Genomic DNA, 25,745 nt, shown 5'->3' with positions numbered 1-25,745 from the left:
TCAATTTGAACATAGGACAAGCAACCAAACACTTTCAAGTAAGAAAAGGTTTACCTTCTTGTTACTCCAAGCCTCTTTTGGAATTCTAAAACCCAAGGGGACAAAGGGTCATCGGTTAATTAGAATGGATGTCGTGTTGCCTGCATCTGCCACGAACTTCTTGGGCAGTCCAGTGTGTATGCGCATTCTTTGAGCTCCCTTATTCAAGGTTCTGTTCATCCTCTCCACTACTCCATTCTGTTTTTTTTTGGGGGGGGGGGGGGGGGTTGAATAGTCTTCACCATCTTGATCCCATTGCCGGTACACTATTGCTTGAGTCGCTATCAACATACTATTCGCCATTGTCGGGCCTCAAACGCTTTAGCTTTAAATCTGTCTCATTCTCCACCATGGCCTTCCATCTCTTGAAGGTAGAAACACATCAAATTTATTCTTCATGAAATAAACCCATACCTTCCTCGTGGATTCATCGATGAAGGTCACGTAGTAATGAGAACCTCCAAGAGAACCGATGGGAGATGGCCCCCATATGTCTGTGTGCACGAACTCTGTTGTCAATGGTGCCCACAAGAAGAGTTGTAGTCTCTATTTATATACATTTGATGTCATATAGTCTTACGAAGACTCTTGCTTGTAACTGCTGAATAATCAATAAAAGTTAAAACGTTCATTCATTCTTCCTTGTCTGAAGCTTTATGATAAAACCTTAGTCTTTAGTCCATAAACAAACCTAACAACACATGAAGAGACAAATGTAGATTTGCATGAACAAACTCTTCATGGTTTGCTTAAAACAATATATTCGCAATCTAAGGATCAAAGGACTATTGATCTCAGTACGATTGTTAGGAAAATCTATGATGTCTGGTTCTGGGACATTGAGAGTTGGAGACTCTATAGTTCTTCTAGATATCTTCCGAAGGTACTGAATTGACCAGTGCACTTCTAGAGACAAGATAAGAACAAACCATTTAACCTCTTATGTCTCGAGGTCACTACGTATGAATTGCATCATGCTTACCTCAATCCTGAAATGAGACATGTCATTTCATAGCTTACGTATTTTCATTTGAGAAAGTCAGAGTTTGGATTCACTATGTGATTCTTAACAGGACCTATTGGTGAAGTACTAAGTTATGAAGATGTCATGAGTAACTTTGTGAAGATCTCATAGATATGGAATTCATGTAAAAGATTGCTGAAATGCAATGTATATCACCTCATGCTTTGTTCCTTGGAATGTGAATAAATGAACTGGCTAGTGTCCAAATTGAGTCATGACTCTTTTGGATGAAACAATGTGACTTATTAGCTCCTCGTCAATACATTGTTTCTAACTTATTCACAAGCGACAAAGGAGTTGAGGAAATAACAGATAGAAGGGTAAAATGGTAATTTTGTAAATCCCGACTAGCTGATGATATTCATGAAGGGTAAACATAGATAATATTCAGTGGATCCACTCATCGCAATTTAGTTGAATTCTTGAGTAGAAAATAAATTCATTTGAACCGAGAGATTCTCAGTGTCAACTCTTTAGTGGAGTCAGTTGACATTAAGCTAACACTTGGAAAAGGTTTGTGAACTTTTGAGTCCAAGTATGTAAGCTCAAGATTTGTTCATTTGGAGCCATGAGGTCACTATCACAAATCATGTCGAGTAGGAATAGTTAAACTATAAGCTAAGTCAGAACAAGAACGAGACAAGTTTTACGAAAATTGTCTAAAGGGTATTTTTGTCCTTTTGGACAATAGGATGAAATGAATGTCAATAAATTTTTTGACATTTTCATATGATGACATATAATCCCTCGGCCATAACAAGTTTATTGGGCCTTGTGGATTAATTTCATTTCATAGAATCTTACTTGAAATCTAGAAGCTCTTTCTAGACATGTTGCATGCCCAAACCCAAGAGAAATAGAGTCTATTTTGTGCATTAATGTATGAAGATACTTGCCAAAAGAAAAAGAGGAAACAAATTTCCTCTATGAGGAAAGGGGGATTTCGGCCAAGGCAAGAGGGGAAGCAAAAGAGGAAACAAATCCAAGGCTTCTAGAAGCCTTATTTGGCCGTGTGAATGAGGAAGGAAGGATAGCAAATTTTTCTTAAGAATATGTGATATTCCATAGAAGAGCAAACTACCATATTGAAGGTAAAACATCTCCTATAAATAGAGCCCTCATTCCTCTCATTTTATTCATTCAAAAGTTTTAGAGATTGAGAGCTTCTCTCTCTAGAACTCTTGGCCGCCCCCTCTCCATCTCTCTCTCTAAGTTTTCTTTCGTTTTTGCTTTGGCACTTAGGTCCACATTTGACCTAGTGTTTTAGCTCTTCGACTCTTAGACTTGATCTTGAGTCGTCGTGTTTAAAAGTGCCCACACACTAATTCTTTTCTTTCTCGAGCGATTAATGTGATAGAAACTTTCGTGGTTGCTCGAGTTTCCGAGGAAAGAATAGAGACATGCTGCGAGGGGAGATGAACATTTCAACCATTCTAAGGCTTCTCAACGTTTAAGCTTCTCAAAGGTTAGTAAACATAAAATGCTCATTAATAAAAGTGTAGCAACATAGCCAAAATAAAATTATGAAATTTGTTTTTAGCATAAGTTTCACAACTTTTAGGGAAATAGCTAACAGGTTTACATGGCAATAACTAAGGTTTGATTTGCCCTTATATATTAACAAATTCGTCATTTTCTCTCTCATACTTTTTTTTCTACACTTTTTTTAACATAAAAACTTAGAAAGACCATATCTATCTCATATGAACTCGAAATTGAGTGATTCTAAATCCTATGGATTCGTAACTCCGAGATCTTAAAAAATAGATCCATGTGTTCGATGAAAAAATCATGTTTAATATCATAAATGTAGAAAAATCACGTTACTACCTTAAGTATGAATATAATTGATTTTTTTTTAAATTATCGACATAAATATAATTTTTCATCAAACACAATGGGTCTATTTTTGAAGATCTCGACGCCACGAATTTGTAGGATCTGAAATCACTCAATTTCGAGTTCGTATGAGAAAGATAAGAATTTTTGAAGTTTTGATGCAAAAAAAATTTATTTGAAAAAAATAGGAGAGAGAAAGTGACGAATTTGTTAATAAATAAGGGCAAATCATACCTTAATTATCGTCACTTTCTCTCTCCTATTTTTTTTCCAAATAATTGTTTTTGCATCAAAACTTCAAAAATTCGTATATTTCTCATACGAACTCGAAATTGAGTGATTTCAGATCCTACAAATTCGTGGCGTCGAGATCTTCAAAAATAGACCCATTGTGTTTGATGAAAAATTATATTTATGTCTATAATTTAAAAAAATTTCAATTATTTCCATATTTAATGTAGTAACTGTTGGAATCGATCTAGGGTTTAAGAAAATAATTAACGCTTCGCAAAGCGGCGGAATTTTAAAAATTTTCTTTTACAAGTAAAAACAGTTTTTTACTAACCTAGACAAAGAGCAAGTACATGTAATTAAAAACTATTATGAGTATAGAAGTTTACTAACCTTTCTTGAAGCTTGAACTTTGAAGAAGCTTTTGGAAAGTTTGCAACGCTCGTCTCCCATCGCAGCACGTCTCTCTTTCTTTCCTCGGCACCTCGAGCAACCACGAAAGTTTCAATCACTAAATCACTCGAAATAAAGGAATTAGTGAGTAGGCACTTTTAAACACTACGACTTAAGAACGAGTCTTGAAGTCGCAGAGCTAAACACTAGGTCGAATGAGGACCTAGGTGCCAAAACAAAAAATCGAAAATAAACTAGAGAGAGAGAGGAAGGGGCGGCCAAAGTTCTAGAGAGAGAGTCTCTCAAATCTCTTAAACTTGGATTAATGAAAAGTGTGGAATGAGGCTCCTATTTATAGGAGAGGTCTCACCTTCAATAAGGTAGTTTCCTCTTCTATAGAATAACACATATTCATGAGCCAATTTCCCTTTTCCTTCAAAGAGTCACACGGCCAAGACTTGCCAAGCAAGTCCTTGGATTTGTTTCCTCTTTTATTTGCTTCTCTCTTGACTCATTTGGGTGCCCACCTTGGTTTCCCCTTAGGGGAGATTTGTTTCCTCTTTTTCTTTTGGCAAGTATCTTCATACATTCATGCACAAAATATTCTCTCTTTATTTGGGTATGTTGGGCGCCTATACCATCTAGAAAAAGGCTTCTAGAAGCTTTTCCATTTGTTCATAACAACATGAAAAAGGCCCATTAAGAATTTTCAATAAAATTCTTATGAAATGAAATTAATCCACAAGGCCCAATTAATCTTATTATGGCCGAGTGTTACTTGTCATCAAATGACCATGTCAAAAAATTTATTGACATTCATTTCATCCTATGTCTCAAAAGACAAAAATACCCTTTTGACAATTTTCGTTCTTGTTTTGACTTAGCTTCCAGTTTAACTATTCCTAATCGATGTGATTCGTGACAGTGACCTCATGGACCCAAATGAACAAAGCTTGAGCTAAACACTTGGACTCAAAACTTCACAAACCTTTTCCAAGTTTAGCTTAATGTCAACTGACTCCATTAAAGAGTTGACACTGAAAATCTCTCGGTTCAAATGAATTTATTTTCTACTCAAGAATTCAACCTAATTATGATGAGCGGATCCACTGAATATTATCTATGTTTACCCTTCATGAATGTCATCAGCTAGTCGGGATTTACTAAATTACCATTTTACCCTTCTAGCTGTTATTTCCTCAACTCCTTTGTCACTTGTGAATAAGTTAGAAACAATGTATTGACGAGGAGCTAACAAGTCACATTGTTTCATCCAAAAAGAGTCAGGACTCAATTTGGACACTGGCCAGTTCATTTATTCACACTCCAAGGAACAAAGCATGAGGTGACATACATTGCATTTCAGCAATCTTGTACATGAATTCCATATCTATGAGAACTTCACAAAGTTACTCATGACATTCTCACAACTTTGTACTTCACCAATAGGCCCTGTTCGGAATCACATAGTGAGTCCGAACTCTGACTTTCTCAAATGAGAATACGTAAGCTGTGAAATGACATGTCTCATTTCAGGATTAAGGTAAGCATGATGCAATTCATACATAGTGACTTCGAGACATAAGAGGTTAAATGGTTTGTTCTTATCTTGTCTCTAGAAGTGCACTGGTCAATTCAGTACCTTCGGAAGATACCTAGAAGAACTATAGAGTCTCCAACTCTCAATGCCTCATAACCAGACATCATAGATTCTTCTAACAATCATACTGAGGTCAATAGTCCTTTGACCCTTAGATTGCGAATATATCGTTTTAAGCAAACTATGAAGATTTGTTCATGCAAATCTACATTTATCTCTTCGTAAGTTGTTTAGTTTGTTTATGGACTAAAGACTAATGGTTTATCATAAAGCTTCAGACAAGGAAGATTGAATGAACGTTTCAACTTTTTATTAATGAATAAGCAATTACAAGCAAGAGTCTTCATAAGACTATATGACATCAAATGTACATAAATACACACTACAACTCTTCTTGTGAGCACCATTGACAACAGTAACGTGATTTTTCTACATTTATGGTATTAAACATGATTTTTTATAAAACACAATGGATCTATTTTTGAAGATCTCGGCGTCATGAATCCGTAGGATTTGGAATCATTAAATTTCGAGTTTATATGAGATAGATATGGTTTTTTGAAGTTTTTATGTAAAAAAAAGTGTATGAAAAAGGTAGGAGAGAGAGAATGACGAATTTGTTAATAAATAAGGGTAAATCAAACCTTAATCATTGTCACATAAACATTTTGGTTATTTTCCTAAAAGTTGTGAAACGTAAGCTAAAAACAAATTTCATAGTTTCATTTTGACTATTTTGCTATATTGTTATATGTACTTACTCTTTGTCTACGTTAGTAAAATCGTTTTACTTGTTTTAAAGAAAATTTTTAAATTCTGTCTCTTGCTCGAAGCGTTAAATCTTTTCTTAACCCTAGATCAATTCCAACAATCTTTTGTACATGGCCCTAACATGTTTTAGTCCGGATGGCATTACTGTAAAATAATATAGTCCTTGGTCTGTTATAAATACGGTATGATCTTGGTCAGGACCATACATAGGGATTTGATTATATCCAGAGTATGCGTCCATGAAACTTAGGAGTCCGAAGGGCATTTATGTATGACAGTATGGTTGCTTGGGGTCAGGGGTGATTTCTTCCACCTCGTCGCCAGGGCCAATTGCTCCTCGGCTTGAGAGACGCGAATCGAAGTCTGCGCTGATCATCACCATCTTGTGAACATCTTTGTCCCAGCTATTTCTGAGGTAGTCGGCATAACAACTTCTTGCGAGCGCATGAGTACCCTATACTTCTCCGAATCATTGATCGGTTGGAAAATTTATCTTTAGGTACTCCACTGATGTGATGGCTCCGAGTGCTTGCAGAGTCAGTCTCCCAATGATTGCATTGAATGCTGATTTGCCAGGAACTACCCCCTATTTAGTGTTGATAGTTTTTGTTCTCGTATTTTCTCCCAACGTTATTGGGATCGAGATGACACCTCTTCGTTTGATGGAATCGCCTGTGAATCCATAGAGGTTTTCAGAAGAGGGAGCCAATGACTCTTTCTTAAGATCCATCCTGTCGAATGTTTCTTTGTAAAGAAGATCGAAAACGCTTCTGTTATCTATTAGAATCATGTGGAAGTTTTCGTTCCCGACAAGGGTTGAGATCACCAGAGGGTCATTGTGGGAGTAAATATCTCTCCCCTCTATCTAGCAAATTAGATCGACCAGGCCCACAGCGAGTTCGGCCCAAAAGGAAAGATAATCGTCAGATCGGCCCAAAGCCCAGTTCGGCCTAATAAACCCAGAATGGTCCAAGACATTATTTCGAATGGAAATCAGACTCGACCCGGGCCCATAGACGTTCCTAGACGGTCCCGCCAAGGAATTTGAAGTTCGAAGTCATCAAAGAAACGGTCAGACCGCCTGAAAAAGTGGAAATGTGCGCGAGAATGAAGGAATAAAGACTAATTATGTACATACACGTGCATCGATCTGAAGATGAAGGAAAGTCAGCAAGATGGCTATAAAAGCTCATTCCATCCTCCTTTAGAGAAAAAGGATTTTGGGGAGAGAGATTGCGAGATTGTCTTCTGAAGCTTATTTTATGTTCATTTCCATTCGAATATTATTGTTCTAGTAGAGTATTATTTAGTTATCAATAAAAAGGAACTTCCTTTCGCCCCATTTATATTTTTTATTCATATTATCTATTAATTTCTTTCGGATTCCGGTTCAATCTTTATAATCGGATTCTGAGACCCTCGATCCATATAAATAAATATACGAGATAATTCGAAACAATCCAGTATAGATTGTTGGGACGAGAAATCGGCTCAACAATTTGGCGCCGTCTGTGGGAATCTTATCAGAAACCTAACGCCGAAGAACGCAGATCGGATCTGAAAGAATGTCTTCTAACAGCGAGCACGAAATCCCGATCTCAGGAGCTGATCCAGAGACACGGGCTCTTCTGCTAAAACTCGTTGAAACCACCGCCGAATTCCAGAGGTCAACCCGATCCCAGCTCGATAGCTTGACCGCTGCACAATCTTCGCTTCAAGAGCAGCTCGACGCTGAGCGAGCTATCCTGCTGAGTTTGACCGATCCGTCTACCGCGAACGGACGAAGGTTCATCCCGCCCGGGAGGATGTTAAGCTTCTCTGGGATCCACATGTCGCCCGACATGGCCGGCCCTAGCAATACGGCCGGGATGGGTCAGTTTGACGGGCATGTCGAAGCCAGTGTTTGGCGAGCTCGACCAACTCAAGGTGACCTACCGCCCCCACCTCCAGGAGGCCCTCCTACTGGATATGTTCCCCAAGTCATCAACCTCCCCCGCGAGGGAGGGGTTCCTGAGGAATCGAATCATTTCGAGCCGGTAGCTCGCCCAAATGAAGGAAACCCTCATAGAGGAGAAATCCGAACTGGGGGAGAGCAGTTCGCCGAAGGAACCCCGAGGGACGATCACCCCGCGTTCAATGCCTTCCGCCAGATGGTGGAGGAGAAGTTCCGGGCTGTCGATTCCCGAATGCACTATGCCACGAGTTCGGCCCCTGAGATCGACCGGTTGGTGGCAGACACCGGTCGAACTCCTTTTGCTCCATGCATTACCCAAGTCAGAGTTGGGGACACCGGGAAAATCAGGCTCCCCAAGTACTCCGGTACTTCCAACCCAAAAACCTACATAACAGCCTTTCGCATCGCGATGGGGCGAGCATGTCTGCGAGATAACGAGCGAGAAGCAGGGTTTTGCCAGTTGTTCGCCGAAAATCTGTCAGGAAGTGCCCTAGATTGGTTTTCCCGTCTGGAGGAATGATCGATAAGCTCTTTTCAGCAGCTGTCGGCCGCGTTCATCAAGCACTATTCAATGTTAGTAGAAGATGAGGCAACCATGGCAGATCTATGGAACACTCAACAAGCCAGAGACGAAACCCTGAAAAGCTTCATGACAAGGTTCAAAATTGTCATGTCAAAAATCCCTTCCGTAGAGGGAGAATCGGCTCTGAACGCCCTAAAAAATGGAATGTGGCACGAGTCCAGATTCCGAGAAGAAATGACTGTAAACAGACCACCCACCATCGAAGATGCAATTCACCGCGCTTCGAACTATGCCAAGGCTGAGGAAGAAAGGGCCCTCCTATCGAAGAAGCACAACCCAAGGAAAATCCCATCTATGACACCTGTTCCGGCCATGGCTAGGACACCCGGGATGAGACCTTACTGAAACAATGAATGGAGGAAGCCCCCGAGTATCCCGGAGCACGCCTTTAACGTAAACGATGAGGGAGTTCCCGAAGGAAGCACCCCGAAATGGCCACGTGACAAGAAAAAATACTGCGACTTCCACAAAAACTACGGACACGACACTCTGGATTGCGTCGTAGCCCGAAAGGTACTTATTGAGAAGTATAAAAATGGAGAGTTAAAGAACGTCGACCTGGGACCACCACCCCAGAAGAAAGAATTTAACAACAACAGAACCCGAGGAAATCCCTCCCCGAAAAGAGGAAGAGCAAAGGAAGACGACAACGACGTCTCCCAAGCAAAACCCTGGATCGACTACATCATGGGAGGTTCAAAATTTTGCAGGGATAGCATAAACTCGATTAAGGCACACCAGCATCGACTTAAAGGTACGCCGAGGTCACCTGGGTGCCAAGAGGAAGAAGATACCACGATCTCATTTAGTGAAAACGATACCAAAAGGCTATACGGGCCCCATGACGACGCTTTAATTATCGAACTCGAAGTGGGTAACTGCGTAGTAGCCAGAATCTTGGTCGACGGAGGAAGCTTCGTAGATGTTATATTCAAAACCACTTTGGATAGAATGAACATCGAGGAGGCTGAAATCGAACACAAACCCAACCAGCTATCAGGATTCAATGGAGAAGTGACACCTTCTCTAGGAGTCATTGAACTCCCTGTACGGGCTGGAGACGTAAACCGGATGGTCGAATTTACCGTTCTCGGCTGCCCGTCCCCGTTCAATGCTATCCTAGGGAGACCTTGGATACATGGGATGAGGGCGGTGCCATCAACTTACCACCTGTGCGTGCGATTTCCGACTCCCAACGGGATACAAGAAATCAGAGGGATCCAAGAGGCATCCCGAATTTGTTATATGAATAATCACAAAAGGATCATCGAAAAGCACCAGCCAAAAGAAAGCAATTCGGAGGACCCAACTAGCAAAGAAACCGACGAAGGCCAATAGCAATTAATGGCCATCGGCGACGAGACCATCCATTCGCCTCCGAAGGAAAGTTCAGAAGAGATAGATGAACCTAGTACGGAGTCAATAACGCAGGTTTAGATAGATGGGACTGACCCCGAAAGATGTGTAGGCATCGGGGCCACGTTGAAAGGGAGCATACGTTGAGAACTGATAATGTTCCTGAAGAGGAACAAAAAGACATTTGCATGGACGACAGAGGATATGCCAGGCATAGACCTCGAAATCGACACACACCAACTCAACGTCGATCCCAGTTACAAACCCGTAAAACAAAAGCGTAGGAAGCTCGGTCCAGAGAGGGCTAAAGTGGTCAACGAAGAAATAGATCGCCTCTTAAAATCCGGTTTAATACGCGAAGTAAAATACCCCGATTGGCTCGCCAATACCGTCGTCGTCAAGAAAAAGAACAGTAAATGGCGCGTATGCGTCGATTATACCGATCTTGATAAAGCCTGTCCTAACGACAGCTTTCCTCTACCACACATAGAGCGCTTGGTGGAAGCCACCGCCGGTCATAAAGTCCTGTCATTCATGGATGCATTTTCAGGATACAACCAAATCCTGATGCATCCCAATGACCAGGAAAAAACCGCTTTCACAACCGACAAAGGTATCTATTGCTATAAGGTGATGCCCTTCGGGCTGAAAAACGCAAGAGCCACGTATCAACGCCTAGTGAATAAAATGTTCGCCGACAAGATAGGAACAACGATGGAAGTTTACATCGATGACATGTTAGTAAAATCCCTACGAGAAACGGACCACGTCTCACATTTAGAGGAGTGTTTCAAAGTACTAAACAATTACCAAATGAAGCTAAACCCGTCTAAATGTACCTTCGGGGTTTCTTCCGGAAAATTCCTCGGGTACGTGGTAACCCAGAGGGGAATTGAAGCCAACCCAGACCAAATACAAGCACTCTGAAACTTACCTTCCCCCAGGAACAAAAGAGAAATCCAGAGATTAACGGGACGCGTGGCAGCCCTGAGCCGATTCATCTCTCGATCGACCGATAAATGTCTGCCTTTTTATAAGCTCTTGAGAGGAAACAAGAAGTTCGAATGGACAGAAAAATGCGAGGAAGCGTTCGAACAGCTAAAACAATACCTAGCCGAACCTCCAATCTTAGCCAAACCAGAAGTAGGAGAACCACTCTACTTGTATGTCGCCGTGTCGCACACCGCAGTTAGCGGAGTATTCGTCAGAGAAAAATGAGGAGACCAAAAACCTGTGTTTTATATAAGTAGATCACTCGTTGATGCAGAAACAAGGTATCCGGCAATGGAAAAATTAGCCCTGGCCGTCGTCACCGCGACCCGAAAGCTACGACCATATTTCCAATCTCACTCGATAGTCGTAATGACCACTCAACCTTTGCGATCATTCCTACACAGCCCCAATCAATCGGGAAGATTAACCAAATGGGCCGTCGAGCTAAGCGAATACGACATCGAATATCGCATTGGAACATGCGCGAAATCACAAGTTCTAGCTGACTTCCTCATTGAGCTCCCCGCAAACGAAAGCGAAACCACAGCAAACAGCGGATGCTGGACCCTTAAAGTCGACGATTCATCCACAAAACAAGGAGCCGGGATTGGTATACATTTGGCGTCACCACATGGAGAAGTGATCGAACAATCCTTCCGCCTGGATTTCACCGCCTCAAACAACGAAGCCGAGTACGAGGCATTAATCGCGGTATTACGCCTGGCAAAAGTTGTGGGAGCAAAATCCATATCCGCTTTTTGCGACTCGCAACTCGTCGCAAATCAAATCAGCGGAGAATTCGAAACAAGAGACGAGCGCATAGAGGCGTACGCACAACTAGTAAAAGAAATGGCGAAACAATTTGAAAAATTCGAATTAACCCGAATTCCTAGGGGAGAAAATACCACAGCTGACGCCCTCGCCGCCTTGGCTTCAACATCAGATCCCGTAATAAGCCGAATCATACCGATCGAAGCAATAAAACAATCTTCCATCACTACCAAAAGCGCGAGCATAATGGTAATAATAGAAGAGGGGGACTAGAGAAGGGATATAATCAGATATATCTCCGAAGGCCACACCCCGATAGATAAACAATTGCGCCGAAAACTAATCAGCCAAAGCGCAAGATTCTCCATAATAGACGGAGTGCTTTTCAAAAGAAGTTTCTCCGGAGTATACCTGCGGTGTATAGGAAAAGAAGAATCCAAACGCATCATTTCCGTAATACACGAAGGAGAATACGGGAACCACGCGGCCGGAAGAGCCCTAGCCGTTAAGATAAAAAAATCAAGGGTACTTTTGGCCAACCATGGTCGCCGACTGCGAACAACATTCACGGAAATGCGACCAATGCCAAAAGCATGCCCCAAATATCAAACAACCAGCCGAAGAACTATCCTCCATATCCGCTCCGTACCCATTTCTAACGACATGGAGCGCCACAAGAAATAATCACTGATAACGGCGCACAATTCATATCAAAAGAATTTCGACGATTCTGCGCAGCGGAAGGAATCACTTTACGATTCTCGACACCCCGATACCCGTAAGGGAATGGACACGCTGAGGCTACCAACAAAACAATCGTTAGTAACCTGAAAAAGAAACTACTAGCCAAGAAAGGACGATGGGCTGATGAACTCCCCGGAGTACTTTGGGCCTACCGCTCGAGTCCGCGAAGGCCTACTGGGGAAACCCCATACTCCCTGGTCTACGGTGTCGAAGCAATACTGCCCATTGAACACGAAATCCGAACAATTCGCACCATGTACGCGAACGATCACGAGGAAACTAACAATAAAATGTTATGCGACTCCCTCGATTTGACAGACGAAAGAAGAAATCGAGCCCTAACGCGCATGAGTTTATACCAACGATCAATCGCCCGATACTACAATAAAGGAGTCAACTTCCGAGAATTTCATACTGGAGATCTCGTATTGAGGAAGGTGTATCAAAACAGGGCCGAAGAAAATGCATGAAAATTGGGAGCAAACTGGGAAGGACCATACCGAGTCTCAGAAATCCCACGAACGGGCGTCTACAAGCTTGAAACGCTCGACGGTATCCCAGTACTCAGATATTGGAATATCATGAACCTAAAGAAATATTACTGTTAAAAAGTAATGTCACAACAATCGAACTACGTAACGGCTTGATCCCAAACATGGGTACGTAGGCAGCCTTGAAACAAGGTTCAGCCCCCACCTAACATAAACAAGAACAACTTGAAATGAACAAGTTCGATTCAGATAAATTTGCCGGGCGCGGCGGATCCGACCTACACCCGCAAATGGACACGCCCAAGGCTTCGTTCATGCGTAGTGTACGATAAACCACTATAAACCTAACTCAATAGCAAAGAAAGACTTAGAGTTTCGGTTCGGAAAAACATATTGTGTACAAGGCATAACCTGGTGGCACGCCGTATACATAATCCCGACATGACTAAGGGGTTCGACTGACGATGGTCGACACACATCATGCAAATAATTTGTCGACAAATAAACGCTATAGTAAATCAGTGCGTTCGTTCAAACACACGAACTCTAAGATATCGGCAAATGATAACTACGTATTGTCTATCAAGGCCGTTATTAGAGTAAAAACAAGCAAAGTATTAAACGAACATCAATAACATTTAACAAAATCGTGAAATATGTTCGAAACAAATGACAAGAGAGAAAATAACAATAATAATGAAGAGAAATAAGTTCGACGAACTTGCCCAAATGTCAGGCCCAAAATGAATACGCCCACACAGGGGCCCAAAAACAAACTAATTATTTCGAAACTTGAACTTGGAACAGAAAATGCGGGAGGCGAGGCGAGTCTAGGCCGACTTGTCCTTGGCGAGATCAGCTTCCTTTGAATTCTCCCCGGCCTCGTTGATCGACGTAAGTACGGCCTCCGAGCTGTCGAGCATCGAGCCGAACTGATCCGCGACCTCGGAGGTCCCGGGCGCAGGCGTATCAGGAGGAGAGCGATCGTCGTAAGGGGTGAACCCGAGATCTTCGGCCCCGGCAAGAGAAGGCAAGGGAACGCTGTCGAGTTCGGCTTGAAGCTTCGCCAGTTCGTCCTTGGCCTCATGCAGTTCCGCAGGAGCGTCAGCGATCTCCTTGTTAACGACTTCCTGGAAGATCGACGATACCGCCTTGGCTTGGTCGAGGTTCCGCAGGATGGTCGTCCTTTTCTTCCCGACCGCGACGAACTGGCGGTAGGCCACCAGCGCCCCTTTATACTTCGCCCCAGCGGCTTTCCTGCCCGAGCGAATGCCATCGTCCTTAGCCGAGCGATAAGCCCGGTACAAGGAGCGATACCCCGCCTTCTCCTTCGCCAGCTCGGCCTTCACCCGGTCCAGCTCGGACCCAAGGTTACGATGCGAAGCCTCAGCCAGATCAAGCTCCTTCTTCAGATCGACCCGCGTCCTCTCGTAGTCTTGGAGGCGATCTTCAAGGTCCTTCACGCGACGAGCATATGTGTCCACCTCGGCCATAAGGTGGTCCATTTGACCAAGGGAGCCCAGACACTTCGCGAGCTCGTCCTCGGAGGCCTTCACTTTAGCCCGCATCTCTTGGTTTAGGCGATCGTACATCACCTCATAACCAAGGATGCCCTTGTTCAGCTCAGCCATGAACTGCGAGAATTAAAAGTTAGCCTCAGGTATAACGTAAACTACGCGGAAATCTAAAACTAACCCGAGAACCCGCCGCGCTGATCGAGCGATAGTAGCTCGCCCCATGCATCCTCGAGACCATTGGCAGACGATACTCGGGGTAGTTGAATTGGCGCATGAGACACGACGCCGCCGCCGGATCGTCACAGATCGGCTTGTCGAGATTGTAGTTGAACGCCAGCTTACAGGAGCCCGACTGAGATACTTGCAGCTGACCAGAGCCATTCACGGCCTTTCCTCGGTCCTCAGCTCGTCCCCTCTTAGGATCGTTTTGCTGGACGCCTTCTACCTCATTCCTCTTAGCTTGAGAGGACGGAGCCGATGAGGACTTGGCCGCGGCTGCCGAAGCCTTCGCAACCTCGGTGGACGTAGCCTTGGTAGAGGGGGCCTCGGCGGCTTTGGCGGCCTGGGCATTCTCGACGGTCTCAGGCTTGCCGCCGAGCTCTATGAGCAGCGTGGCCGAAGGCACCGAAACCAAAAGCTCCTGGAAGCCAGGAGTGGAGATCGGCGCCACCGAAGCAGGCAGGATGGCCTTCTCGGCCGGTCCGGAAGAGGTTCCGGTCTCGCTAGCCGCTCTGAGGGCCTTCTTCTTAGCCCGCCAGTCAACGTCCTCGTTGTTCATCTCGGGCGAGGAAGGGAGGTCGTCTGAAGTGTCGTCTAAAAAATAAAAAATAATAAATACGTAAAAATGAGTAATAACAATAAAATTACGAAACAAAACAAAGTTCGGAAATAAAGACTGACCTGAAGAAACAGCGAGCCAAAGATCGGCTGCCACAAACCGAGCTTCGGAAAAGGACTTCCAGGAGACTTCGCAAGCGCGCAGCTTTTGGACTTTTAGATCGAACGTGTCCGACGGAAACACGACGATCTTCTCTGCAAAAAAACAAAACAACAGAATATTAGTTCGCTCCAGGCATGTAATGGCCAGTTCGCAGATCGCCAGAAAATCCCCCTAATTACCACAATCCGTCTTCCACGGGACGGATAAGCAATCCTTCACTACCTCGACCGTCCTCTCGCAGATTTCGAAATAAAAGTATTTCGAACCCCAGTTCTTGTCCTTGCCAGGGAGGTCAGTAACTATACCCTGGCAAGGTCGGTTCGCCAAATAGAAGCACACCGGATGGTGCTTTGAGTTACGCTTCGCGACCAACAGACGGCCGAGGTCATTAACGTCTAAAGAGACCCCAGCCTCTTTAGACAATAGCAACAGAGCCATCACCTGGCGAACAAAATTCGGACACATTTGGGCGAACTGAAGTCCCAAACGGTCACAGAACTCGATGAGCAGCCGGGGGATAGGAAAACGAAGTCCGCACTCCTCGAAAAATACCTGGTATGCACAAGCATATCCAGGGATGACTCGATCGGCGGACTTGCCTCCTACCTTCACTCGGAGCCCATCGCGAAAGTTGTATCGCTCCCCCATATCGTCAAGGTCGCGCTTTGTCAACAACGACGGCGACGACAACTCACGATTGGGATCATCGCTCTTCCTGTCGGGTGCCGACATTTCTCTTCACAAGGGCTGGTTCCAAAGAAGGAAAAGCAAGGACCTGGAATCGACCAAACCTAGAAGGCCCGACACCCACTAATATAACAGAAGGAAATCTCGAAAATTTTCACAGCCGAAAATGGCGAATACAAAGAAATTCAAGAAACACAGAAGAAGAAGAAGAAGAAGAAGAGAAAGTTGCGATTTTTTACCTCTGGGATGTGAATGAATTGATATTAATGAGAAGAATCGAAGGGTCACAGCTTTATTTAAGCGTCAAATCGACGGTTGAGAATCCCGAGAAGATCGGTATGGTTTAAAAAATCTTTTGAGTTATCAAGGCACGAACGTAGCGACACGTGTCTATGGCGCCTGCTCAAAAGTAACCAAGAGGTAGAAATACCCGAATATTTCGTCAAATTTCAACCAGATTCCGAAAAAATCTCGGTTCGACAGAGTATATTCTATATTATTTTATAGCATAGAAGATACTGGGGGACTGATTGTGGGAGTAAATATCTCTCCCCTCTATCTAGCGAATTAGATCGACCAGGCCCACAGCGAGTTCGGCCCAAAAGGAAAGATAATCGTCAGATCGGCCCAAAGCCCAGTTCGGCCTAATAAACCCAGAATGGTCCAAGACATTATTTCGAATGGAAATCAGACTCGACCCGGGCCCATAGATGTTCCTAGACGGTCCCGCCAAGGAATTTGAAGTTCGAAGTCATCAAAGAAACGGTCAGACCGCCTGAAAAAGTGGAAATGTGCGCGAGAATGAAGGATCAAAGACTAATTCTGTACATACACGTGCATCGATCTGAAGATGAAGGAAAGTCAGCAAGATGGCTATAAAAGCTCATTCCATCCTCCTTTAGAGAAAAAGGATTTTGGGGAGAGAGATTGCGAGATTGTCTTCTGAAGCTTATTTTCTGTTCATTTCCATTCGAATATTATTGTTCTAGTAGAGTATTATTCAGTTATCAATAAAAAGGAACTTCATTTCGCCCCATTTATATTTTTTATTCTTATTGTCTATTAATTTCTTTCGGATTCCGGTTCAATCTTTATAATCGGATTTTGAGACCCTCGATCCATATAAATAAATATACAAGATAATTCGAAACAATCTAATATAGATTGTTGGGACGAGAAATCGGCTCAACGGTCATTGTAAGGGAACATTACCCATTGAGCATCTTCTGCCGTGAAGGTAATGAGTTTTAAGCTAGGCTTGATGATCTTGCTCGGCTTCTGTTATACTATGAAGAGGACTTGTCGATGCCCCATCTGAGCCTCTCTGCATCATTTCCAATTGAATTAACATGTTAAATAATATTGACTTTTTTTAAAGGGTCATACAGTAACCTCAAATATGCGAAGTAATAACACTGATATTTATTCAACTTTCTTTGTCCAAATGATGTTAAAATAAGCCACGTACTTAATTATAATTAATTCAAATGTTATCAATGAGTATATGACCAGTCTAGCACAACATAAAAAGACTCATATACTTAATTATAATTCTTTGTCCAGATTCCGATTTAATTGTTATCAATGAGTATATGAGTCTTTTTATGTTGTGCTAGAGTATTATAATCGTTATCAACAAAGCATGAAACTTTCAAGTCGACAAATGAAGGTGGTCAAGTTTTATATTGTATTTCTTTTCTGAGATTTGACAATAATTAGACCATCTCAAGAGAATTTTAATCTAGCTATAATTTAAAAAGCATTAGACATATAACCAACAAGCTGATGTGGTATATTTGTAATATATGTATCATCCTTATTTAATTAATTAATTATATTTTATGTTTTAAAAAATCATTTTCTCTCTCACCTATCTCTCTCTTTCCCTTGAAAGAAGTTTTGAAATTTCGGGAATATCCGGAGAAATTACGGCGAAATTGCGCTACTCAGAGGAAGCCGGCACGTTTATGACTACGTACGCGTTTCGTTGTTTGTTGCCGTCGAAAAGTCGTCGTTTTTGGGTGGAAAAATCCGTGTCGTCGCGTTTCGATCGGAGTTGCAGAGATGATTCGCGTGAGGTCGACGACATTTCCGTCAAGCCATCCAAAAGCCGATCACCGTAGTGCAGATTCAAATTGATTTCGGTGATTTCGGCGAAAGTTCGCCATCGTTCCCATTGAATTTCGTACAAATCTGCAAAGAGCCAGAAAAAGGAAGAAAAAAAGAAAGAGGTGTGGGTGCTAGAACTTCTAAAACGTTGCACCAGTGTATTTCATTGTTCTCATTGTATTTCAGTCTCTGTTTTTTTGTCACGGCTGCTGAGAATCTCAGCCGGAGAAGAAGGGATGTGGGCCAAAATCATAGAATTGTGGTCTTTGGTGAGGGCTTGAGGTAAGGGCCCAATAAATAGTCTCGTGTATTTATTTGGGAAAATAACACATTTATACCCTGTGTTTTAGTGAAATGTCGAGTTTAACCCTCAGTTTTCAAAAATGTCGAGTTCATACCCTCTGTTTAACTAAAATGACGAAATTATACCCTGAAATGAATAACAGCGTCACAAATCTCCCTTTCATTGATATTAACTCTTATATAAGAAAAATTGAATCAAATCTAAATCAGTACCCTAATTTCCAAATTCTCAATTTTGAAATAAAAATAGCATTAAATTGAAATTAAATAATAAAACTCATACCGCCTAAGAAATGACTTCATTCCGTGTTCGAATTGTAACTCTAAATCTTGGATTCTCTGTTCGAATATGCGATTTTGATGACTATCAACTATCGATGTTTACCTCTTTGCCTCTTTCTGTGTTCTTCACGATTAAGAAACTGTTGTTTATTTTTTAGTTTTTAAATAAATTACATATATGACGCGAATGAATAAAGATAATTGGTGTTTATATTATAAATATTATAGTCAACGTCAATGAAAAGCCAATAAAAAGAATATTTGTGACACTGTTGTCTATTTCAGGGTATAATTTCGTCATTTTAGTTAAACAGATGGTATAATTTCGTCATTATAGTTAAACAGAGGGTATGAACTCGACATTTTTGAAAACCGAGGGTTAAACTCGACATTTCACTAAAACACAGGGTATAAATGTGTTATTTTCCCTATTTATTTTGCCGTTTTGTACATTTAAAAATGGCTTTACAATTGTTAGTACACCTGCTTCACTTCCGTTAGAAATAATGTATACTAGTCTCATGTATTTATTTTTAATAGATATATTAGACACTTTTAAATCTATTGCTTCATTATTTTGTTTTAGGTTTAAATTTAGACTATATATATATAAATTAAAAATAAATTTCACAACATAATTTTCGTCGGCATTTCCGTATTTTATCGCAATTTCCACCGGCCACCGCAATTTCCGTCGAATTTTTTTTTTCAAATTTCCACATTATTTCCATCGTAATTTCCATCGGCCTCCGCAATTTTCGATTTTGATACCATCGGCACATTATCGGCCGTCGGCATTTCAAACATTGCTTGAAACATAACAAATCTTTTATTCAGTAAAAAAAACAGATCTCTTGTTACACTTTTCCTCGTTCTCCACAATTTCGAAAATCTAGCCCAAAATTTTAGTTGTTCTCGCCCTCATGAAAGGGAAGCTCTTCCTTTCCTCCTCTTTATTTTTATTCTTCTCATCCTCACGGCGCTTTCCTGATTGACTGGGTTTTTTGTGTGTCATTGATCGAATCTACAGTGGTTTGAATGGTTTCAAAGGGAAGGCCAAGTGGAGATCCCAGGCTCGTCGACGCTGCTATAGTTGGGTTTTGAAGGGAAGGACAATCGGAGATCGCTTGTCTAGTCGATGTTGGTTTGGGTGGGCTTCGAAGGGAATGCCATCGGAGAGGGAGGCCGTCGTCACTCACATCGGAAGATGGACGATTTTCGAAACGGTTACAAGACCATGGACCTCGGCTTCATGGAATTCTTCTGGTGGGTCTTTGCTCATCTCTATAGCAAATGACTAGTCTACGAACATTTTGCACCAATAACCTTCTCCTTACTGCTCTTTGCGTATAAGGACCGGTTATAAAGCCCATTTCCTTTTACAATTAAATTTATTCGATTTAAATTCCAAAAGACATAAAAAGACTAAACTATCCTTTATTTTTCTACTGGGTTTTTTAGTACAGCTCTCCCATCCCGCCGTATCCATATGTTCCTCTTTTAAACCTATTTTAACCAGGAACCCAAGAACACGCGAAAAATAAAAAAAAAAATAAAAAAGAAAAAAAAAGAGAGAAAGAGAGAAGAAGCGAAAAGAGGGGAAAGGGAGGCCGGAAAACCAAAAAGACGGAGAGAGAGAAACACCGAGCTTGAGTGTGGTCGCGAAGTCGTGCAGAGGAAGAAGGGGCGGCCGAGGAAGAAGAAGAGCGAGGTTTTGACGAGGAGAGGCGCGCGGTCGGGCGAAGAACAAGGAAGAGGGAGCAGCGCAAGTAGCGGCCGGAAGTTGGACGCACGGAGGACGACTGTCTCGAGTGTCGGAAAGGATTGGGTGGTCGTCGTCGGATGATCAAGTTCTTCAATAATAAGGTTCGGGATTCAAAATTTTCCTCTATTAAAATCTGAATCTGAGTTCTAGGGATTGGATTATGAAATTTGGGTCGGTTTTGATGGTTGATGTTGTTTCTATTTCTCCTGCAGTTATTGTTGTTTGAGAAGTAAAAATGCTTAGTTTTTGAGCTCCTTTTGTGAGATGAAACATAATACTTAGGCTAAATACTTGCTTTTTGTGAGCTTCAGGTATTAGTCCCATTTCGACCAGTCAAAGGTCGAATTTTTTTGCTTCTGTGATTTCTACCACCGTTTCACCGAGACTAACTCATTATTTTGACTTGAGAAAGTAGACCAATAAGTCGTGCTTGTATGTTTACTTGAAGGAATAGTTACGAGAATTTTTTCAAAAACTGACAAGAGAGACTTGAAAGTTTAAAGAACTCAATACGCCGCAAAGTTCGAAACTTTTTGCCTCTTTTTCCTGTTTTCTAAAATATAAGCAAAGGGTTTGAATCATAAATTCTCACTCGAGCAAGAGATGGCTTCATAAATATCAAAATAAAATGACTCGTGGTTTTGACTTGAGAAGAAATAGACCAATAAGCTGTATGTTGACTTGAAAGAATGGTTACAAGTTTTTCATTTTTTAAAAAGTGACTAAAGAGACTTTATAAGAACTCTATACAACCGCAAAGTCAAAACAGCTGTAACTTTTTGTATCTGCTTTCTAATATCATGCGGAAATCGCAAACCAGTAATGGTTAGGCTGAATAATAGAATAACATGAAAATTTGGAGGAGTTTTGTTTATGGGAAGGAAGTCTAGATCCTGTAAGTATAACTTGAGAACTTGGCTAACTAGAGAATAGTCGACTAGTTGTTATAGACGAAATTATAGAGGTTAACCACAAATTATGCCGACCTAGTAGACTAAAAAGCAAGTTTATCATTATTTTTTTTTTTTGCTAGAAGCAATATGGAATCTGGAGATAGATCAGAAGAAACGGAGATAGATCAGAAGCAAAATGATCGAACATTGCAAGATGGAGAAGGAGATGGCACTCGTGACGATACAAATTTGGTAACTTTTTCATCCAATTTTACTGTACTAATTTTTTTTCTTTTTTTTTTGCAAATAAAAAACATTAGGTGTATTTTTGTAGGTTTTTTATGCTCCTCGGCCCAAATGGAGATTGATTCCAGAGAGGATGAACTTCAAGTGTAAATTATCAACTAAATGCCGATTGAAGGAGTTCGTTAAAGTTTTCGAAACAGTTTATGATAAAGAGAAGACTGAAGGAGATTGGTTCAAAGAGACTCAATTTGGGCACTTGATTGAAGTCCCCACATACTTGGACATGAATTTGACGCCATTGCGGATGATGTTATATCGTCGAATACAATCAAAAAAGGAAATGGAAGTATGGTTTCTTGTGAACGGTAAACTAATTCGATTTTCTATGATCGAGTATTCGTTGATATCGGGTTTACCGTGTTCAAAATATCCCGAAGGATGGAAAAAGATCGGTACTAACTCGTTTAGGGAGAAGCATTTTGAGAAAAAGAAGGTAATTTCGTATAGGGATGTGAGGGATAGATTGTTAGAGTTGAGTGATTTTTCTGAAGAAGGTCAAAGTCCAAAAAAGAAGCTAAGTGCTGCTGCAAGAAAAAAGAGGGCCACGGCACTACAACTGGAAAAAAAGAAGATGACGGTCTTGCTTTTCATCTCTTCAGTTTTGGCGCACCCGGAAAAAGATAGCGCCCACATTGGTGATGGTATTTTGAGAATGGTTGATGATTTGGATTTTTGTTTAAAGTTTCCTTGGGGCACATTTTCTTTTTTCTATTTGATGGACAATCTACATAGGATAGACTTGGAGGGTAAATCGTCTGCGGTTTTTGACAATAAAGCCGAGCAAGCTACATGCAATTTACCAGGTTTCATTCTCCCACTCACAGTAAGTTTCATTAAAAAATTAATGTTTATATATTTGCTATGTGGATAATTTATTGGATCCTATTATATAATAATATATTTTTTTATGTAGTTATTGCCTTTTGAGTGCATTCCATCACTTTCTCCAGAATTGTTACAGCTTAGAGATGAGGTCTCAGATTTTGAGCCTAAAATTTGTCGATGGATGTGTGAGAAAAAAAAATCTCCTCCATTGGAACAAGTCTTAAGAGCACTCGGAGACACAAAGGTTAGCGTTTATTGTATGAATTTTTTCAAATACAATATCGACGTTAATTGATTTTTCTTTACTTATTTTTGTAATAAAATATGTAATTAATAGGATATAAAAAGCTTTCTCGCGGTAAAAGATGGGGATGAAGGACCGCACATACATGATATCGTGGTTTTTTTCATCGTCATGAAGTTACACCCACGTTGAACACATGAAGACTATGTTATATTACTAGTTGTTATAGTAAATTATAAGTGTTTGAAAAATTGAACTTCAATAATGTAAATAAATGATCATATGTTTTTCAAATATCATCGTTCAAGTTATATTACTTATTTTTATAAGATCTTAGACCTTCAATAATTGTTTAAAATGACAAGTTATAAATCAATTCATGGTTGATTAAGTCACTACTACAAATGTTAGATTCCACAACGGATATTCCACAACGATACGCTGTCCCGTTGTGGAATCATGACGTTTCCACAACGGGACAAGAGTCCCGTTGTGGAATCTTGATGTTTCCACAACGGGACAACTGTCCCGTTGTGGAATCTTGATGATTCCACAATGGGACAACTGTCCCGTTGTGGAATTAAAAAAAATTAAGGTTTAAACAACGGGATGGTGACCCGTTGTTGAATCTCGCCGCGGCCAAGGCATAAACTCGCCGCGGCCAAACTCTTCCACAACGGTACAGTGTACCGTTGTGGGAGAACTGTAAAACCAAACATTTCGCCGCGGCGAAACGTTTCCACAACGGTACAATAACCCGTTGTGGAAACATTTGGCCGCGGCCACGTATATATTTGGCCGCGGCGAAATGTCGCAGACTGGAACTTAAGAACTTCCCTCTCGATTTTTTTTTCAAAAATTTCAGAAATTTCATTCTCTTCTTCTTCTTCTCTCTCTCTCTCTCTCTCTCTCTCTCTCTCTCTCTCTCTCTCTCTCTCTGTCTCCCCGACCCAACCCCACTATCTCTCTCTCTCTCTCCAACCCACGCCCACTCGCCGCCCCTCCTTCTTCCTCCGCCGCCCTCTCTCTCTCTTCTCTCTTCTTCCTCCGCCCTTCTCTTCTTCTCACCTTTTTTTCCCCGCCCTTCTTCTTCCCCGCAACCCTCTCCTTCTTCTCCGCCCTTCTTCTTCTTCCCCGGCCTCCTTTTTCTTCTCCGCCCATTTCTTCTCCCCCGTCCTCCATTTTCTTCTCCGCCCCCTTCTTCTTCTCCGCCCTCCTTCTTCTTCTCCGCCTCTCCTTCTTCCAAACCCACCAAACCCACCAAACATTCCGACCCACCCCCACACAAACCCACAAACCTTGCCTCCGACCACAACCCACATCTCCGACAACTTCATTGACTCACCACGCCCCATGCTCGTCGTCTTCACTCCAAGTAAGTATTTTTTTTTATTTAATTTGTATTTTTATGTTGAAATTAGGTTAGAATTGTTTATTTGTGTCTAAATTATATAGATATTGAATATTCAATTTGATATTTATGTAGAAAATGAGTTTGGAATTGAATTTTAATTTGAGTTTATGTTGGATTTGAGTTAGAATATTTGATTACCTTGAGTTTGAGTTGGAATTGAGTTAGAATATTAGATTGAATTTCGGTTTTAGTTTGTGTTAGAATTGTTTTGAATTGAAATTGAATTTCGGTTTAAGTTTATGTCGGAATTAGTTTGAATTGAAATTGAATTTCGGTTTGAGTTCGTATTGGAATTGGTTTGAATTGAGATTATGTTTAATTTTGTTTTTTCATAGATTATGTCTACTACAACCAAGAAAGATGATAAAAAGGTAAATTAATTACATGTTATTTGAAGTATTTCATTTACACGAATATTTGTTTTCTAATGTTTTTTTGTTGTTGTAGTAGACAATAAAAAAACCTTGCCTCTGACCACAACCCACATCTTCGACAACTTCATTGACTCACCACGCCCCATGCTCATCGTCTTCACTCCGGGTAAGTCTTTTTTTTATTTAATTTGTATTTTTATGTTGAAATTAAGTTAGAATTGTTTATTTGTGTCTAAATTATATTGAAATTGAATATTGAATTTGATATTTATGTAGAAAATGAGTGTGGAATTGAATTTTGGTTTGAGTTTATGTTGGATTCGAATTAGAATATTAGATTGAATTTCGGTTTGAGTTTGTGTTGGAATTGTTTTGAATTGAAATTGAATTTCGGTTTAAGTTTATGTCGGAATTAGTTTGAATTGAAATTGAATTTCGGTTTGAGTTTGTGTTGGAATTGTTTTGAATTGAAATTGAATTTCGGTTTAAGTTTATGTCGGAATTAGTTTGAATTGAAATTGAATTTCGGTTTGAGTTTGTATTGGAATTGGTTTGAATTGAGATTATATTTATTTTTGTTTTTTCATAGATTATGTCTACTACAACCAAGGAAGTTGATAAAAAGGTAAATTAAGTACATGTTATTTGAAGTATTTCATTTACGCGAATATTTGTTTTCTAATGTTTTTTGTTGTTGTGCGTTAAGGATTTTTTTTCGGATTTCAAGCTTGACAACCAAGGAGCCCGAAGTAACGTCAACCAAACTTTACGTACAATTGAAGAAGTCATATACACCGGATAACTTAGAAAACGTTCAAGAGGAGTGGGTATTTTACGTAAAAACTTTTATAGAATGATAATATTAGTTTGATTTTGGATGATATATATATATATATATATATATATATATTTGTTTTGGTTGTTTTTGGATATATATTTGGTTTTGGATGTAATGGATATGTTTTGGATGTTATGGATATTTGGTTTTGAATATATAATTTCATTTCAGGTTTTTTTTAATTAGAAAACTGTAAAAATAACTCTCAGGAACAATTTCGCCGCGGCAACGTGTATATTTCGCCACGGCGAAACTTTCCACAACGGTACGATTGTACCGTTGTGGAAAGATTCGCCGCGGCGAACTATACACGTTGCCGCGGCGAAGTGTTAAAATCTGCTAATTTTTTTCACAACGGGACTGTCCCGTTGTGAAATCATGGACATTTCCACAACGGGACTCGTCCCGTTGTGGAATCATTACTTTTCCACAATGGGACGAGTACCGTTGTGGAAACAT

The 25,745-nt window shown here is 40.9% G+C and overlaps 2 protein-coding genes across 2 annotated transcripts; both read left to right on the top strand.

The window, feature by feature from the left end:
* The first annotated feature begins 8,446 nt into the window (after positions 1-8,446).
* Positions 8,447-9,772, top strand: LOC149408044 (uncharacterized). Its single transcript, XM_089623436.1, has 2 exons — positions 8,447-8,737; positions 8,798-9,772. The coding sequence occupies exons 1-2, from the start codon at positions 8,447-8,449 to the stop codon at positions 9,770-9,772; spliced, it is 1,266 nt and encodes a 421-aa protein (XP_089479562.1).
* Positions 9,773-11,074: 1,302 nt separating this feature from the next.
* On the top strand, positions 11,075-11,827 carry LOC149408043 (uncharacterized). Its single transcript, XM_089623416.1, has one exon. The coding sequence runs from the start codon at positions 11,075-11,077 to the stop codon at positions 11,825-11,827; it is 753 nt and encodes a 250-aa protein (XP_089479542.1).
* Positions 11,828-25,745: the final 13,918 nt, after the last annotated feature.

This window comes from Urtica dioica, chromosome 1 (genome assembly GCF_054948205.1).
Source record: "Urtica dioica subsp. dioica isolate 48M chromosome 1, U.dioica_male_clone48M_v1_H2, whole genome shotgun sequence".
In the NCBI taxonomy this organism is placed as follows: domain Eukaryota; kingdom Viridiplantae; phylum Streptophyta; class Magnoliopsida; order Rosales; family Urticaceae; genus Urtica; species Urtica dioica.
Note: the sequence above shows the minus strand (reverse complement) of the source record. Positions and strands in the feature narration are given on the sequence as shown.